General features: G+C 39.9%; 1 protein-coding gene across 1 annotated transcript in view; it reads right to left on the reverse strand.

The window, feature by feature from the left end:
• LOC143924327 (neurobeachin-like protein 1) overlaps nt 1-18,233 on the reverse strand; it is a 305,361-nt gene that overhangs the window by 13,714 nt on the left and 273,414 nt on the right. Inside the window, exons 42-52 of the mRNA XM_077448578.1 lie at nt 18,044-18,184; nt 16,034-16,164; nt 13,730-13,839; nt 13,536-13,653; nt 13,113-13,210; nt 6,698-6,814; nt 6,438-6,527; nt 3,426-3,535; nt 3,093-3,265; nt 1,584-1,678; nt 273-389 (exon numbers count right to left, since the gene is read on the reverse strand). Coding sequence (XP_077304704.1) covers nt 273-389; nt 1,584-1,678; nt 3,093-3,265; nt 3,426-3,535; nt 6,438-6,527; nt 6,698-6,814; nt 13,113-13,210; nt 13,536-13,653; nt 13,730-13,839; nt 16,034-16,164; nt 18,044-18,184 — 1,300 coding nt within the window. The remainder of the gene's footprint in view (nt 1-272; nt 390-1,583; nt 1,679-3,092; nt 3,266-3,425; nt 3,536-6,437; nt 6,528-6,697; nt 6,815-13,112; nt 13,211-13,535; nt 13,654-13,729; nt 13,840-16,033; nt 16,165-18,043; nt 18,185-18,233) is intronic.

The following is an 18,233-nucleotide window of genomic DNA, read 5'->3' on the forward strand; positions in this document are numbered from 1 at the left end:
ACTACAAGCCAACAGCTGCTAAGGTTGTCGGGCATTGTAATTTTCCATTCACAGAGAACTGTTAATGAGTAATTTCGGCCAGATGGACCGAATTTTTTCACAAATTTGATAGCATTGAAGATCCCCTACTAGTTGTTATAGCGGGGGGCTGGTCCTTTCATAACATGTTACACCCTGAATATGGGTGTAACATGCTATAAAAGGTGGACTTATCTTTTAAGCTAAAAGTTAATTTGAGTTTTAAACAACTATTAAAAAAAAAAAAATCTTACTCTGGCACCAGAAACAGCCATGTCTAGCTCAGTGCTAATGGCAACACTAGAGATTTCATCTGTGTGTCCGTACAAGATCTGCAAAGGTTTGGCCGACAGGTCACCAGAAACAGCACCCTGAAGAAAGAAAAAAATAACAATTAGCAGGTACAGAGATTGTCTATATCAGTGATGGGGAACCTCGGCACCCCAGATGTTTTGGAACTACATTTCCCATGATGCTCAACTACACTGCAGAGTGCACGAACATCATGGGAAATGTAGTTCCAAAACATCTGGGGTGCCAAGGTTCGCCATCACTGGTCTATATGATCAATTCTCACCATACAGAAGCAAAAAAATGTCAAGACGTGATTGAGACCATTTTCACATCTGTTCTACCTGTCAATTTTTCAGGTGGACCTGATCAGATGGTCTGCTCATCCCCATGGACAGGTTAGTGTAAAAGGACTTGTGTCTGATTACACCCACCTATCTCCAGGTCCAATCCGGTCCGCAAAAAAAAAAAAAAAAAAAAAAAAAAAAATGAAAGAGGATCTGTCCTCTTCCATTTAGGTGGATCAGAGGGTAGTTGTCTATTTACATCCAGACACCCATTGAGCAGAGTAGGCTCTGTCCATGTCCACTCTGTAGAAACTGAGTGGACATGGATGTGTCATCCACTCGCTCGAACGGATCCCCTGCTGATCAGGAAAGTGTCCATCCTGTCTCAAAGGGCCTTACAGGTATCTGTACAGGACGTTTTCCCATGTGTTCTACTCCTAACACATTGGTTTTCATGCCATCTACAATGTAGTGCCCAAACCTCTCTTACAGACAATTAATGTACAATACATCTATGGAGTTACTAAAACATTTTTGAAACATCATCTGGACATTTTTTCCCCATTAATCATTTGGTCATTTCACTTAAACTGACCATAAACCTTACAATCGGATTTGTTGTATGTCTTATAGCTACCAGATTTTTATGGAAGTCTACCAAAACAATCCCTTGAATTTTACATGTGTGGCCAACTTCAGAGGAGGGGAATGGGCAGGCTACACATTTTCACATTCTAACTACATAAGTGCCTGAGGAACTCTTCCTAGGTTACACGGTTTCAGATTTTAACTACAGTAAGTGCCTGAGGGTCTCTAGCTCTACACCCTTTAAGTGGTGAATCTATACCCAGATTTAGCAGAGGAATTTCTGGACTGTGGCACAATTTGGATTTTTTTTAGCCAGCCTTTATTAGATGATTTCTAAACTGAGCAAAATAGAAATCCAGTGACAAAAACAACTAAATAGAAAGGAAAGTTAATACTCACTTGCTGCGAGATTTGCCAGATCATACACGTTGTATCTCGAGACCCAGATATGAGATGTATACCACAGTAATCCGTAGCAAGGCAGGTCACAATGTCTATCAGACAGATAAAACAAAGGCAAACTTTAAGCTAAGAAAACACTAAATAGGCATTGTATGTCCTTAAAGTGGTATATAACTCAAAACCAAAAATGCAATATACTGCAGATTACAAATACTTAGATGTGGTGGCTGCATTATTTTTTCAAGGCCTTTTTCCCATCTGTTTTCACCTGGTGATCTGGCCAGTAACACACCTCCTGTATTAGAGTGTCCCCACTCTGGATGAAGGAGACTTGGGTGCACAGCAGACAGCAGCATTGTCAGTCTGGGAGGAGGGGAGTGTTAGATGTACTGGAAGATTTAAATATACTAACAAATTGAAACCAAACTGCAGTTACAGCAACCATTTTTTTCTTTTGGGATAAAGGTTTTACATGAATAAATAAAAGTTTACCATTAGAAGTACCCTGGTCAGTGGTAAATGGTTTGTCTACACTCTAATTGCTACATCTGCAAGAAAGTGTGTTCTGTTGAAAAACAACATGCTTACTGGTTGGATAACCAGAGGAAAATAAAGCAAAGAAAGCCTAAAAAAAACAAAACAAATACAGCCATCATAGCTAAGATTTAGTAATATAAAAAATATATATATATATAAAAAAAAAAAATGTTTGCTTTTGGGTTTATTACCGCTTTAAAGAGGTTGTAGACTTCCAACCCCCCCCCCCCCCCCAAAAAAAACATTACTTCCAGGCTCGCGGACTCCGGTGTTGTGATTGGCCAGAGCCACGATTACATCACTCCCACGCATGCGCAATGGGTGCAGTTGTTTTCTGCCCTCCCCCCCTAAACAAAAAAACACAGCCACCACTGTTCTCCAGTTACCGTCCAAAGTTCTAGAGCCCTTTCACACGGGTGGACTGATTACATCCGACCACTCAGAGGAGAGCGGGCTGTGTATGTCTGCTCTGCATAGGCGGAGCGGACATGGATCAGCCATGCGCCTGCACAGCGGGGATCAGATTCCCCACTGAGCAGGCGGACTCCAAAGGTACCCGCACCGTCTGTAAGGGGCTTTAGGCTCTATTCACATCGGTGCAACTTGTCATGTGACTTTGGACATCGAAGTCACATGACAAGTCACAGCCCATTCTTTTCAATTGCATGCATTCAAATTGGTGCGACTTAAAGTGATTTTGAAAAGGTGACTGCGCAACTTTGGTGTGACTTTTGTCCAGAAAAATGTAAAGTCGGATGAAAGCTGCACCAAAAGTCACATTAAAGTAGCACTGGAAATAATGCGACTTTGGAGACGTGCAAATGTGAATTGAGCCTTATGGAAAATGTTTTCTAACACAAGAATGTGAAAAGAGTAACTGAAAAATGATAGCCTTTATGGCTGACTGGAGTGGTGTTTTTTTTTGTTTGTTTTTTTAACAAGCATATTAACCTGGCTGCTAACTCTCACCCATGTGACGAATATGTTGTCCAATCACTTTGCCCTTTGTCAGTGATGTCACTCTAATACTGTTATCCCAGTGGCCTCCACTGAACAGCACTTTTCCATCATGTGACACCACAAACAGCTTGGAGGTAACCTCAAGGCCAGGGGCGAATGGACCGGACACAAAGCGCTGGGTTCTGTCATTAGGAAGAAATAACAGGTAAAATTGATGCCATTTTTAATGTGTTGTTACTTTAGAATCATTAAAGAGGCAACATTTATTATTTGTATAATTGTTCATAAACAGCAATGGCCAGGTAATTCTGCCATAATCAAATGGTCGCATAGTTCACTTACTTTTGATTAGTCACAGTCTGATCCTTGGTAAAGGTGAAATAATTGGAAATACTTTTGTCATAAGGCAACCATCCATGAGTTCCAATAATCAAATTTTGATTTATTGTCACCTTAACAAAAAAACAAAGAAAACCAGATATGTTAAAAAAACAGCAACTGTAAAACATTTTGGAGGTTCTTTTAGTTTTAAACTGAAGAGACACTTTAGCACCCTTTAGCGAGTGTGCTCTAAAAGTGTTTACTAAGGAATTATGGGGTCTGCCATTGCTGATCAGTGTAACATGACATCCCCCCCCCCCCCATACATGGAAGTACTGGATATTTTCCAGACTCCCAGTGGCAAACTGCACACAGGGAAAAGTGTAATAAATTAATGTGTGTAAATGCAAGTATCCTAAACCGATAAACATTCAAAAATAACAAGAAACGGTAATCAGGGTTAAATGTAAAAATATCCAAAGTTTATAGAAACACACAATGGTCTACTTGCATGACACCCTCAACCTAAAAAAAATCCCATTTAGTGGTTAAACTGATGACTGGGTTGTCAACACCTCTTGGAAATTCCCATGAAGCCCGTGTCTGGAAACACTTAAACACATGATCAGTGTGTAACATAATGAAAATCAAATGCAAGTATGATCATAAAGCATCAAGCTTTTCAAGGGAACCTCCTCCACTGATACCAAGTAGAAGGATAGCAGATACATGAACATCCATATATGTGACAATACCAGCATGCTATGAAGTAAAAGCAAAAACAGTCAGACCAATGGAAAATACAATACTGGGCACACCTTTGATGCAGATAAGGCATGCCAAGACCACAGGTTAAAATTTATCCAGTGCTGAGCAATATGATCCTGTGTTTTCACGTGAAGATCTTATACCTCCCCTTTATTTTCACAAGTCCTTTTAACCCATGCTTTACATCATTGCTGTACATTGGGCGGCCCCCTGATGAAATGGGTGCCCACCCATTCACATACCCTCCAGCATGAAGACTGACACCTGTCTTGCTGCCTGTCTATGTAATTCTCTGTTCGAAACAGCAACCAGGGATATCAGGGAACACGATTCTCATGTTTACTGATACATTTCTGTGTGTAAATAGTTGAAATTGCAAAGTCATTAGTACTTCCAGATCCACCATCACTGAGTGCTGGGAGATGGGAAAAAAAGCAGATTCCTCCATCCACACAAACAAGGTGGATGGAGGAATGGAACAGGATATTCTGACAGCTGCACCTGGGGCTGTCAGAATACACTGATCAGCAGCTGCAGCTACTGATAGTTTAACTTGTACATTTGACAATTTGATTATAATGAACTACTTCTGTTGAAGAGTGATGGCCACATACTGATCGAAATTCATCTGGTCCCTGCTCAGCCAGCTAAATTTCGATCCTTCTATGACCAGCTTATGTCTCCATAAAATGAACCTCTAAAATCATTTCACTTCTGTAGAAAATAAATGTTCACAGTTTCCAACAATATAACATTTTAAATTGATATACTGTATATTTGTTATGTATTTTGATATGAATTTGTGCAGCTATCATAGACTCTACAAAATCAATAGGATCATTTATTATTTCTCTGAGGCTTGTGATTTCTAAAAACATAGGCTAGGCTTTGGGAGAGAGTTTTAAAACTTTCTAGGCTGTAATGTGTATGTGAATAATAGCAGGACTGCTTTGTTCCATCTGAGGTGTAATCAGAGGTAGGTTCTGTAGACAAAGAAGGATGGACTACCAAGGAGGTTTGATTTAACCGCTCCTCCTGCACTTCTGACAGCTGGCATTTCCATAAACAAGACCTCTTTGCTCAGCTGAGCATTTGTTTTTATGCATATAGAGACAGGATGAGAAAAAGGAGTGTGCTGCAGGAAAAGCTACTAGTGTTGCTTATATCAAGAAGGATAGAGGCTGTAACAGTTTTTCCAATCCATTCAATTACAGTTTCTGTTTCAGGTAGGTTGACCAGCAGATATCTGCCTGACCTCACACACACAGCTCCACTATCTTCTTCTATTTTTTTTATACCAGCCTTTCTCATCTGGGGTGCCGCCTGAGGTCCTCAGGTGTGCTGCGGCATTCTGGTTGAGAAAGACTGTCAGACCAGACCGAGCTCCCACTCCTCTGTCGAACTGTACATTGGCACAGAATCTCGGTCAGGACAGTGAATTCACTTCAGCAGTGGAATGGGAAGGTGATTTCCTGAGTCCTGGGTCCTCCGCCTCCCCCTACAGGGCAGTGCAGTACTGTAGTGTACAGTACAGGATGTGTATGTATATACTGTATGTGTATGTATATACACGTTTGTATGTATGCTTATTTAGGGCTCGTTCATAATAGTGGCAAGGATTGTCACGCCTCTGAAAACGATCCCTGCTCGGACCATTTTCAGAGGCATTTGACAGGCGCTGAAGAGGTGATATATGTTGCCTCCTAATGCCTGTTTTAACCCCCTAAATGTAGCATCACCATGTCGCAACTGCAGTTGCAGTGCAGTCCAAGTCACCTGGAGGTATACTTCCAGCCGTGCCCACAGTATATATATGACCCCCACTGCAGCTAAAGAGGGAGCAGTTGGGAGTTGTAAAAAATGCCCCAATACCCCCCCCCCCCCACTGCACATGTGAAAAAGCCCTTGGTCCACATCTGTGCAACTGCATGCTGTGTGTAGGGCATTTCAAGGGGCTTCCCTACCCATAGAAAAAAAGGAGAAAAAAAAGAAGTTCCTGACCCATAATTTAAAATCACACCACACTGAAAATGCACTGCATTTACCAATGCATGGGGGTGCCATTAAGAATAATGACACCCCTGCCCGTCTGCTAAAGCAGCACATTCCCTGACCTAGTAACGTGAACCAATCTTTAGACTGGGGTGCCTTGAGACTGAACATACTTTTCAAAGGTGCCCTGACTGCAAAAAGGTTGAGAAACACTTTTTTAGACTAAGATAGTCAAATCAAATGTTAAAATCGCAAATCAAAGGAAAAACTCACCAGCGTTTCTGAACTTCCCTGAGTTATGAAGGAACGCATTTGGTTCTTTGGGACAATGGCTTTAACAACTGGGATGTCATCGCTAATTCCCTGGAAAATAAAAACAAACCCTGTGCAGTTTTTCAGCTGACAAAGACTATATTCAGACAGTAAGGAAGGGAAACATAACAAATAATAAAAGCAAGACAAACATTTGTTCATATATGACCCTAAATTCAGCTTTAAAGTGGATGCATTTCTCTTTTTCATTATTAAGTTACCTTTATGAAAAATGATTTCATCTCTGTGAGGTTCTGGAATAAATTCAGTGGTGCGTTGTCCAGTTTAGTCTGTCTCATTAGCACTTCCTCTGCAGATAACCGAGGAGGATGAGGCTCCTTTTTCATAAAAAAAAAAATGAATATCCATTCAGTATCATAGATTACTGCAATAAGAATTTAAGCCTACATAAAAACTATAGTCTTTTTTGGTGTGGGCATGGGTTCTGTACTAATTACAGTACGGGCATGATGACATTCAGTAGAGTAACAACAAAAATGGTAGGCAACTGGCATGCAGAGCAGCTTCAGTAGACTGGTCTTCACAATTGGAAGTGTTTGAGTGGAAGATCAAGATCATTTTTAAATTTTTCCTAAAAGTTTTATTGTCCGGAATGCAACAATCAATTCACACAAATATTGCATAGGTTTCTGCTTTCATTACCCTTTTTTGTGGCATTAACAGTGGGGTTCTATAGAGTAACTATCAAGGGTGCACATTTTGTGTATAGTATATGCCCACTGATTTTGTTTTAAAATATAAAAATATTAGTAGTCAATTTGTGAGTTAGAGCAGCTAAAATTTAAGAACTAAAAAAGTATTTAGATGTGGTGGCTGCATTTTTTTAAGCTTTGCTTCCTCATTTTCAGCCGGTGAACCTGCTAGTAACAAACTTTCTGTCCTAGGGTGACAACACTCGCTAACTGTACTTTATCTATGGAAAAGCAGAGTTGTCACTCTAAGCAAGAAAATGTGACAGGACTATAGGACCCCTCCTTATCTGAATAATATGGACTGAGGGAGACAGACAGCTAGGAACAATGTTACTAATAACAGTGCGGCAGACGTAAACAATACAGAATGTTTTAGCTGACAAGATTTAGGATCAACAGGTTATTTTTGTACTTATTAAAAAGCTATAATAACATTTTTCAATGGTATATTTAACTGTAAATTACCAAATAACAGAACCTAATTTTTAGGATTTAAAATGGATGTAAAGACTGAAGTTTTTTATCTTAATGCATTCTATGCATTAAAATAAAAAAAACTTTCTGCATGGAACCGCTGGCTCCCACTGCTGTCAATGACAGCCAGTGACGAAGGAGCGGGGCAGGCCGCACTTTGTATGTCTAGGGACACATAGAGCTGGCTCTGGAGCAAGCCTGCACGAGTGCCCCCATAGCAAGTGGCTTACTATGGTGGACACTCAGAGAGGGGAAGGAGCCAGGAGCGCAGGCAGGAGACCAAAAAAGAAAGGGATACCACTGACATAATTGAGTAGTACACATGGCAGTTCAGAGGCTGCATTTGACCTGCTTTGCAATGTGCTTTGTTTCTTTGGAATCAGCATATCCAAATAAGGTGCGTTTGATCTGGATGCAAATAAGGTCACATGCAGCCTTTTCTTGTCTGCAGCATTTGCAAGAACACACATTGACACGAGTCCTTAACAATTGCAACATGTTGTTTATCCATCTCCTCCCCCCCTCTGTTGCCATATTTGGCAGCTTTCAAGGGGAGGGGGGAAGGGGTACCTGTTTTTTGACAGGTACCATTCCCCACTTCCGGAGACGGCTCAGTCTCTCGGAAGTTTGGCCCCCTTCTCCGCTGCCAGGCCAATTAGAAAGTGCAGTGTGCTTCCTGCATGCGCAGTAGGGAACCAGCTGTGAAGCCGAAAGTCTTCACTGCCGGGTTCCCTTACCAGGAATATCAGAGGCTGCACCCGACACAGGATCTAAAGATCAGCTGGGGTGCCGACATCGTTCATTTCTCAGCACTGCTCTTTATATCACATTCACTTATGCAATAAGTTCTATTGTAGTGTCAGCAGCTTAATATTTTTTGAGTGCTGGCGCAGTATCATTTTTTATTGTTATTGACAATCTTGTTTGGTTTGTCTCAACTATTGAGCATGTGCCCGGGAGATAACTATCCTCGCACCGATTACACTTAGCTGCGCATGCAATCAGAAAAAAATTGCTAGTAGATAGATAAGAAGCATTCATCACAGAAGGGATATAAAGAGTCTCTTCTGCATTATAACATTGTTAGCATTGTTTACATTAGAAATTCACTTTAACCACTTCAACTCCAGAAGGATTTACCCACTTCCTGACCAGGCCATTTTTTGTGATACGGCACTGCGTTACTTTATCTGACAATCGTGCAATGCTGTACCCAAATAAAATGTATGTCCTTTTTTCCCCACAAATAGAGCTTTCTTTTGGTGAAATTTGATCACCTCCGCGTTTTTTATTTTTTGAGCTATAAACCAATAAATCCTGACAATTTGGAAAAAAATATATATTTTTTTTTACTTTCTGCTATAAAACACACCCAATACATTTAAAAAAAAAATCTAATTTCTTCATCAATTTTTATTCTAATACATATTTTTGGTTAACCCCCCCCCCCCCCCCAATAAGCGTATATTGAATGATTTGCACAAAAGTTATAGCGTCTACAAAATAGGGGATAGATTTTTGGCATTTTTATTATTTTTTTTAACTAATAATGGCCATGATCTGCATTCTGTCTCTGTGGGGAATGATCGCGGGCGCTGATTGGCACCCCCGCTGATCAACTGTGTCGAATCACAGCCCAGAGCTTTATTTTGACAATCAACACAGGGCTCTGTACAGAGGGAACAATTGCTTTATTTTTTCACTTTATAAATCAATCTGTAGTAATAAGCAGCACATATTACACACTGTTAGACACGATTAAACCCTTGATTGCCCCTAGAGATCAACCCCTTCCCAGCCAGTTTCATTAGTACAGTGACAGTGTATATTATTAGCAATGATCACTGTATTAGTGTCACTGGAGGTCAGTGGCAGTTAGTGGCAGACTGCCTGCTCACTGCACTATCACAATCTCACTATAAATTGCTGCCATTACTAGTATATAAAAAAAAAATAAAAAAAATTCCAGTGTATAACCACAGTTTGTAGACGCTATAACTTTCAAGCAAACCAATATACACTTATTGGGATTTTTCTTTTTACCAAAGACATGTAGCAGAATATATTTTGGCCTAAGTTTATGAAGAATTTTTTTTTCAAAGCAGAAAGTAAAAAAAAAATATTGTTTTTTTTTTCCTTCAAAATTTACGATCTTTTTTGTTTATATAATAAAAAAAAAAAAACACAGTGGTGATCAAATACCACGAAAAGAAAGCTCTATTTGTGTGAAAAGAATGATATAAATGTCATATGGGTACAGCATTGCATGACCGCGCAATTGCCAGTTAAAGCAGTTAGTTAGTAGTTAGGTTGAAAAAAAGACACAAGTCCCTCTAGCTCAACCAATAGAAAAAAAAAAAAAAACACAACATACAATCCCATATGCCTGTACACAAGTATACCCACAGTTGATTCAGAGGAAGGTGAAAAATCCCAGCAAAGCATGATCCAATTTGCTACAGCAGAGGAAAAAATTCCTTCCTGATCCCCCAGAAAGGCAATCGGATATTCCCTGGATCAACTTTACCTATAAAGGTTAATACCCAGTTATATTATGTACACCTAGGAAAGAATCCAGGCCTTTTTTTTGAAGCAATCTACTGAGCTGGCCAGAACCACCTCTGCAGGGAGTCTATTCCACATTTTCCCAGCTCTTACTGTGCAGAAACCTTTCCGTATTTGGAGATAAAATCTCTTTTCCTCTAGACGTAAAGAGTGCCCCCTTATTCTCTGTGATGACCTTAAACTGAATAACTCAACATCAAGTTCACTATATGGATCTCTTATGCATTTGTACATGTTGATCAAATCCCCCCTTAATCTCCTCTTCTCAAGAGAGAATAAAATCAATTCCCCTCATTGTTCCTCATAGCTGAGTTCCTCCATGCCTCTTAGCAGTTTGGCTGCCCTTCTCTGCACTTTCTCCAGTTCCCCGATATTCTTTTTGAGAACTGGTGCCCAAAACTAAACTGCATATTCCAGATGAGGTCTTACTACTGATTTGTACAGGAACAAAATGATATCTTTCTCTCTGGAGTCCATACCTCTCTTAATATAAGATAGGACTTTGCTTGCTTTGGAAATCGCAGCTTGGCATTGCATGCTATTATTAAGCTTATGATCTACCAAAACCCCCAGATCCTTCTCCATTATGGATTCCCCTAGTTGTACTCCCCCTAGTATGTATGATGTATGCATAACTTTACATTTATCAACATTAAACCTAATTTGCCATATAGTTGCCCAATGAAACAGTGCATTGAGGTTGGCTTGTACGTTGGAAACATCCTGCAATTTATAAATATTTTAAAAATTAAGGGTCCCCACAATGAACCTTGGGATACACTACTGATAACCTTAGACCAGGGATCTGCAATTAGCGGACCTCCAGCTGTTGCAAAACTACAAGTCCCATCATGCCTCTGCCTTTGGGTGTCATGCTTGTGGCTGTCAGAGTCTTGCTATGCCTCATGGGATTTGTAGTTCTGCAACAGCTGGAGGTCCGCTGATTGCATATCCCTGCCTTAGACCATTCAGAGTATGAATCATTAACCACTACTCTCTGAATTCTGTCTTTTAACCAGTTTTCTATCCATATACAAACTGATTTTTCCAAGCCTGTAGACTTTACCTTACACATTTGCCATGTGTGGGGAACTGTGTTAAACTCTTTTGCAAAATCCAAGTATACCACGTCCACCGCCACCCCTTTGTCTAAGGTTTTACTTACCTCATAAAAATAAAATTAGATTTGTCTGACAACTTCTGTCTTTCATGAATCCATGGTGTCTGTTGCTTAAAATATTTTTTTACAGCAAGAATTTGTCTATGTGGTCTTTTATTAAACTCTTCAGTACCTTCCCGACTATAGAAGTTAAAACTAATGCTGCGTACACACAACTGGACTTTCCGGCAGACTAGGTCCAAAGGGATTAGTCCGTCGGACAATCCGATCATGTGTGGGCTAGTCCAATCTTTTTTCAAATAAAAAAAATCAGACGGACCTAGAATTAGAACATGTTTCATATCTACCCGACGGACTCAATTCCGACGGACTAAAATCGGGAAAACCGTTTGTCTGTGTGCTGGTCCGACGGACCAAATACGACGCAAGGGAAGGTATTGGCTACTGGCTATTGAACTTCCTTGTTTAGTCCCGTTTACGTCATCACCTTCAAAATGAACGGGCTTTCGAACAGACTTAGTCCATTCATGTGTGGCCAAGTCTGTTCGTTCAGAAAGTCCGTCAGAACTCAGCCGAAAGTCTGTCGGGAAGACCGTCTGACCTAGTCTGCCGGAAAGTCCGGTCGTGTGTACGCGGCATTACAGGTTTATAGTTACTTGGTAAAGACTTTGATCCCTTTTTAAATATAGGCACCACATGGGCCTTACATCAATCCAGTAGTACTATTCCAGTCATTAATGAGTCCCTAAAAATGATAAACAATGGCTTTGAAGTGACAGAGCTCAATTCTTTTAGGCTCCATGGGTGTATGCCATCTGGTCCAGGTGCTTTATCCACCTTTATTCTGTGTAAATATTTCTGGAACATATCAATTTTGAGCCATTGTGGACCATTTGGGGCTGTGTCAATATCATCCCCATTATGGACATGAGCTCCCCCATGCTCCTTTTTATACACAGAGCTGAAGAAAGTATTTAATAAAGATTAAAAAGATAGTAATGGGTCTACATGCTCAAAGCTGACCTTTTTACCTTTAATATATAAAAAAAAAATTGAGGTTTGTCCTACTATCTTTTGCAATCTGTCTTTCATTTTGATTTTTTGCGCCCTTGATTTCCTTTTTACATATTCTGTTATATTCTTTGTAACATTTAAAGAATGATAGTGTTCCTTCATTTTTATATTTTTTAAAAGCTCTTTTCTTATTATTTATACCGTATTTATCGGCGTATAACACGCACAAGTGTATAACACGCGCATTCATTTTAAGAGGGAGAGTTCAGGAAAAAATTTACATTTTTGTATTGGCGTATAACACGCACACGCTATTTGCACCCAATTTTCATGGTGAAAAAGTGAGTGTTATACGCCAATAAATACAGTAGCTTGTTTAACTTTGGCCGTGAGCCACATAGGTTTTATTTTTAGCCTTTTAAATGAATTGATCACGGGAATATACTTTGCAGTGAGTTTGCATGCAGTCTTTTTAAAGAATTCCCATTTCTGTTCTGTTTTCACCTATGGCAATATTCCCTCCAAGTCCTGGAGAGCAGCGCTCATCCTTGGAAGATTTGCTCTCTTAAAGGTAAGTGTTTTTATATTTCCCATGTGTTTGTTGCTTACAGCTAACATTAAATGAAATCATGTTATGGCCAATGTTACCCAGAACAGCAGAAAATGGCCTTGCCACAAAGGGGGTAAAATCTTCCAGAGCTGAAATGGATATACTTTATGCAACTTAACAGGCAACAGAAAAATAAAAACCTTTAACAACTGGCAAGGTGTTTGGCCAAAGTTATTAATCATTCCTTCTATTGCTTTTCTTTCTTTCTCATCAGCGATGGCATCTAGATCCACAGCACCTGATTTGGTATGAAAAACAGGGGAAAGATCAGAATTTGCAATAAAGAGGTGAACTTATACAGTATTTACAGGAACAATACACACAGCGGTGCCAATAATGTCTAAAGGCACCCCCATGCATCTACTAACGTGCGTGCCAAAACCACATGAACTCACATCACCTTGAGGTTCAATGCAGCTCAATAGGGACTTCTTTTTCGCATTTCTCGCAAGTAGAGCAGCCTTAAAATGAATGAGCTGCCCTACATGCAACACAATAGAACGCACAGAAAACATGCACACTCATTATTCTTGATAAAATATAGGTTTGGTTTGTATCTGTACCTTCATAGCTACAGTAGTAGAAAACATTGAGAGCTTCTACAGCTGCCGGTCCTCTCTGCTTGTAACCAAAGATCAAGTCTATCCATTCATGAAGATGAGCAGAAACATACTCTGACTCCTGCGAGAGAAGGCTGAATTAGTGAATACATAAATTATTCCTATGTCAGCCAAAGCGTGAAATATCAAACACGTACCAGTGCTTTCCTGTGCTTGTGGATAAAATCTTCAGGACTTTTGGCCCATTTCGGGAGAATCACCTCATCTACCCTCTCTTTAGATATCTGCAGCTTTCCCAAATCAAATCCTACAATACAAAATGAAAATAAAATTGGCCAATGAAATAAAAAAATATACACCCCTGTCACTGAGTGTGATTGCTTCTCCCCACTAATACATACCTTGCCCTTATCACTTTGTCACCCAAACCGGCTGTTATAGCTTTGAGTTAAAAGCCCTGTGTTTACAAATGGTAATGCCCTTACCCTATGCCCACGCGACAACACTGCATCATGGTAGGAAGGCTAGGACACCAGCTCTCCCATACTTAGAAGTGATGGGTATTTTGCATGTCTGCGGCAGTCAAATGTGGCAAATGGAGAGTGTGACAAAGTAGACAACCAGGGGAAAGGGGTATTAAAAATACCTGTTACTTTGCCCATTTACATCATAGTTAAAGCTGTACTTTAACCAGTTCCCACCCAGGCCAATTCTGACATTTCTCTCCTACATGTAAAAATCTATTTTTTGGCTAGAAAATGACTTAGAATCCCCAAACATATATTTTTATTTTTTTTTAGCAGAGACCCTAGAGAATAGAAAGGTGGTCGTTGCAATTTTTATATCACACAGTATTTGCACAGTAATTTATCAAAAGCAATTTTTTTTGGAAAAAATACACTTTAGTGAATTTAAATGCAAGAAAAAAACAACATATAAGCCAATTTTTTGGTAAAATATAAAAGATGATGTTATGCCGAGTAAATAGATAGTGAACATGTCAAAATTTTAAATTGTGAACGCTCATGGAATGGTGCCAAACTACGATACTTAAAAATCTCCATAGGCAACACTTTACATTTTTTTAGTTTACCAGTTTAGAGTTATAGAGGAGGTCTAGTGCTAGAATTATTGCTCTCACTATAATGTTTGCGGCTATACCTCACATGCGTTGTGCGAACACCGATTACATATGTGCCCACGACCTAAATATGCATTTTCTTCTGCATGCGAGCACGAGGGGATGGGGGTGCTTTAAACAAAAATGTTTTATTATTTATATTATTTTTTATACTTTTTTTTAATCACTTTCATTACTATCACAAGAAATGTAAACAATCCTTATCATAGAAATAAGGCATAACAGGTTCTCTTTATGGAGACATCTGGGGTCTATAAGTCCTCAGATACCTCCTCCACCCTGAAAAGCATGAGAGCAAAAAAAATTGATCTTTGCTTTCCAGGAAAAAAAAACATGGCAGTATTCACATCTGCCAGAGAAAAAAAGTGAGGTTGCTTCAAGCCTTCTATGATCATAGAGATGGCCGTGGACCAGTTGATAACCTGCCAGCTTAGGGTTGGGATCACAAGCTCTCCGATCACATAGGAGAGCCCGGAGACGTGTCGGTTGGTGGTGGGTCGTCCCCACCTGCTGCCTGCAAAAACAATCCAGCTGTTAATCAGCCGCTAGAATGGATTTTACATTATAGGGAATCGAAGACTGAAAAGAAAGATATCTGGAGGAAGCAAGTAACTGCAGGCATCATCCAGATATTGCCACTTCCAAGTCCAGGACATCATATTACATCATACAGGCAGGAAGTGGTTAAAGACTAAAGCCGGGTATACACGTACCGAAAGCCAGCTTGTTCTGCAGAAACCGGACGACTTTCAGTAGGTGTGTAACGCTGTTTGTTACAAAACGGTCATGCTAGAAAACCGCTATTTGATCAGCTCTTGCAAACAATGGCTACAATGCTGATTTGTATATTCCGAGGGGGGAGTACCTCCTGTCAACTATAAAGACACAGTGGGAGAGATTCCTACATCAATATCGTTTGCGTTTTTGTTCTTTTGTTTTTTGCTAAACACGCTGGTTATAGAGAAAAAACTCAGTGTGTATACCCCGCTACAGTGAACTTTCATTAAAAAAGAAAAAAAAAAGGGTACATTTTGCCCAATTCCCAGAGTTCAGCTTTATGGTTGACTATAAACTACTTTATCTTACCCCACATTTGACACCCTGGTGTTACTTACACAAGGACCTGATTGCTTAAAAAACCATAGGCGGAATAAGTGGTCCTTCCAGCGGCTGGAAATGCATTTTCCAACTTCCTTTATTATATAAAAAATTGTCTGTATCCACTGCTTAACTCCTAAGGTGTACACCTGCACTGCGTGATATTTATTTTCAATGAAACCAGCAGCCATAGACCCTTGGTATAGGGGATCTGTGTATCTTGTATTGACATGTCACTCTATTCATATCTTCTTTGTATTACCATTTTTGTTTTCCAAAAACTCAGGAAAGTAGAAGAACTCTGGAATGAGTTCCTTCACATCATTTGGATTATCCACAAGAGCTTGCCAAGTGCCAGGAATGGAGTGAAACTGCCGGTCAGCACAGTCAAATCTGCAACAGAAGAAATCAAGTTTGTAAGAGGGTAGTTGCTCTGCTCTTTCTTTTATTGAGATGCAGGCAAGCAGTCTCTCCATGCCGAAGTATAATGCCACTGTTATGTTACCTCTTCAACATGCATTGCTTGAGTAAGGTAATGTAGCTTTGATGTTTTACTCATGGAATTCCATGAGAGGCCACTATAATTGATGTATAAGTGATTTTATTGCTTTATATTAGAGCCCTTTCACACTGTAAGCATGGAGGCATCGGCGGTAAAGCGCCGCTAATTTTAGCAGAGCTTTACCGTGGTTTTCAAGGCTCTTTTCGGCCGCCAGTGGGGTGCTTTAAAACCCCCCTAGTGGCCGAATAAAGGTTTAAAAGCGCCCGCAAAGTGACGCTGCCGAGGCGCTTTGCAGTTGCTTTGGCTGCGCTGCCCATTGATTTAAATGGGCAGGGGCACTTTAGGAGCGGTGTATACACCACTCCTAAAGCACCTCAAAAGAAGCTGCTTGCAGGACTTTTTGTGACGTCCTGCTAGGGCATCGCCCCAGTGTGAAAGCACTCGATTGCAGATGAGGCAATTTTTAGGCGTTTTACCGATGCGATTTTTAGCACTAAAGCACCTGAAAAACGCCTCCAGTGTGAAAGGGGTCTTAAAGCAGACCTTGAAAAACTACCCTTGCAGTGGGTGCAATGGTTAAATGCAAATTTTTTCCTAGGGTCCCATTAAAAAGTAGTGCTCTCCTCTTCCCTCCGACACTCCAGTTGTAGGCAGCCCCTCAACATGCTCAGTTATAATGCAGGTTTTCTGGTCCTGCATTGTACATGGTGATGTCAGAGTGCAACTGCTGGATGGAGCGCTGAAGAAAAGTGACTTCGGAGCCCAGTCGCATAAAGAGGAGGAAGTCTGCGGGAGTGAAGAATAAGGTAAGTAAAAGTTATTTTTAATGGTACCTTAGGCAAAAATGACCACTCAAAACTTGAAAAATCCAAGGATAGTATTTTCATTTCCAAGGAGTTCAGCTTTAAATGAGTGCCAGAGCACTTTTTGGTGTTTGTGTGCAGAACGAAACCATGCATTTCATTGCCGGCATTCTTTTTTTTTACTTTCAGCTGTCATTGGGGAAACTCACTGACAGCTGATGATTCATTGGTTGTTAAGGACGCGGCAGCCAGCTTTCCAGCCCCCTTTTTAACAATCAGCTATTCTTCACACAGAATTGGAATTGATCAATTTTTGACTGATGCGAACAAACCAAAACAGACTTTGTAGGGCACAAACAAAATGATCATATTGGTCAAAGCCAAAGTCGTAAAAATTCACTATTACTTAAAGTCGCATCAAGTCGCAAGGTAAAGTCGCACAAGTGTGAATTGACTCCAAGAGTAAATCTGGCTATACACTAGTATCTGGTGGGGTCCAATCAGCATTCCTTTTTTTCTGTAGTGATGTGATTAGAAAGAACAGGATGGAAAATACTTAGAAAGTACGAATTTCTAATAGTCTAACAGTGAACATGTTTTTCGTTCAGGAAATTACATTCGCTCTATAATTGAATGTTAAAAGCAATTGAAATCTTGAATTACTTTTGAACAACATTTGTCATGTTATTGAATGTGCTGACAGGAATTTTCCTATGAATGTTCGTTCCAAAATCTACTAGTGTATGACCACCTTTACTGCCTTATCCCATACATTGAAAAGTACTGAAAAGCTAGAAGACGGCATGCAAGGTCAGATAGCACCTCTGACCCCTGACAAAAGCTGAAAAATCAAACTCAGCATAAGTAAAAGAATATAAATCTTTCATAGGTAATCATTCACAATTGTATAACAATTCAGGAAATAAAATATTCAGATTCTTGTATAAGTCCAGTATAATAAAATCACCTTCCACTTTGAAGCTGGATGTGAAGTGTAGTGAAAGGTTCCACCCGAATCAGATAATGCATGACGCCAGCAGCATTGGAATAATGTGTACCATAGTGGAAACTGTCAATCTTCCCAGAAGGATCTTCAAAATTTTCATATCTGCAAATTTAAATTTTAGAGACTGAGATACTGAAAAATATATATACCG

Source organism: Lithobates pipiens, unplaced genomic scaffold (assembly GCF_037356315.1).
Source record: "Lithobates pipiens isolate NorthernLeopardFrog02 unplaced genomic scaffold, aLitPip1_a1.2 Scaffold_22, whole genome shotgun sequence".
In the NCBI taxonomy this organism is placed as follows: Eukaryota; Metazoa; Chordata; class Amphibia; order Anura; family Ranidae; genus Lithobates; species Lithobates pipiens.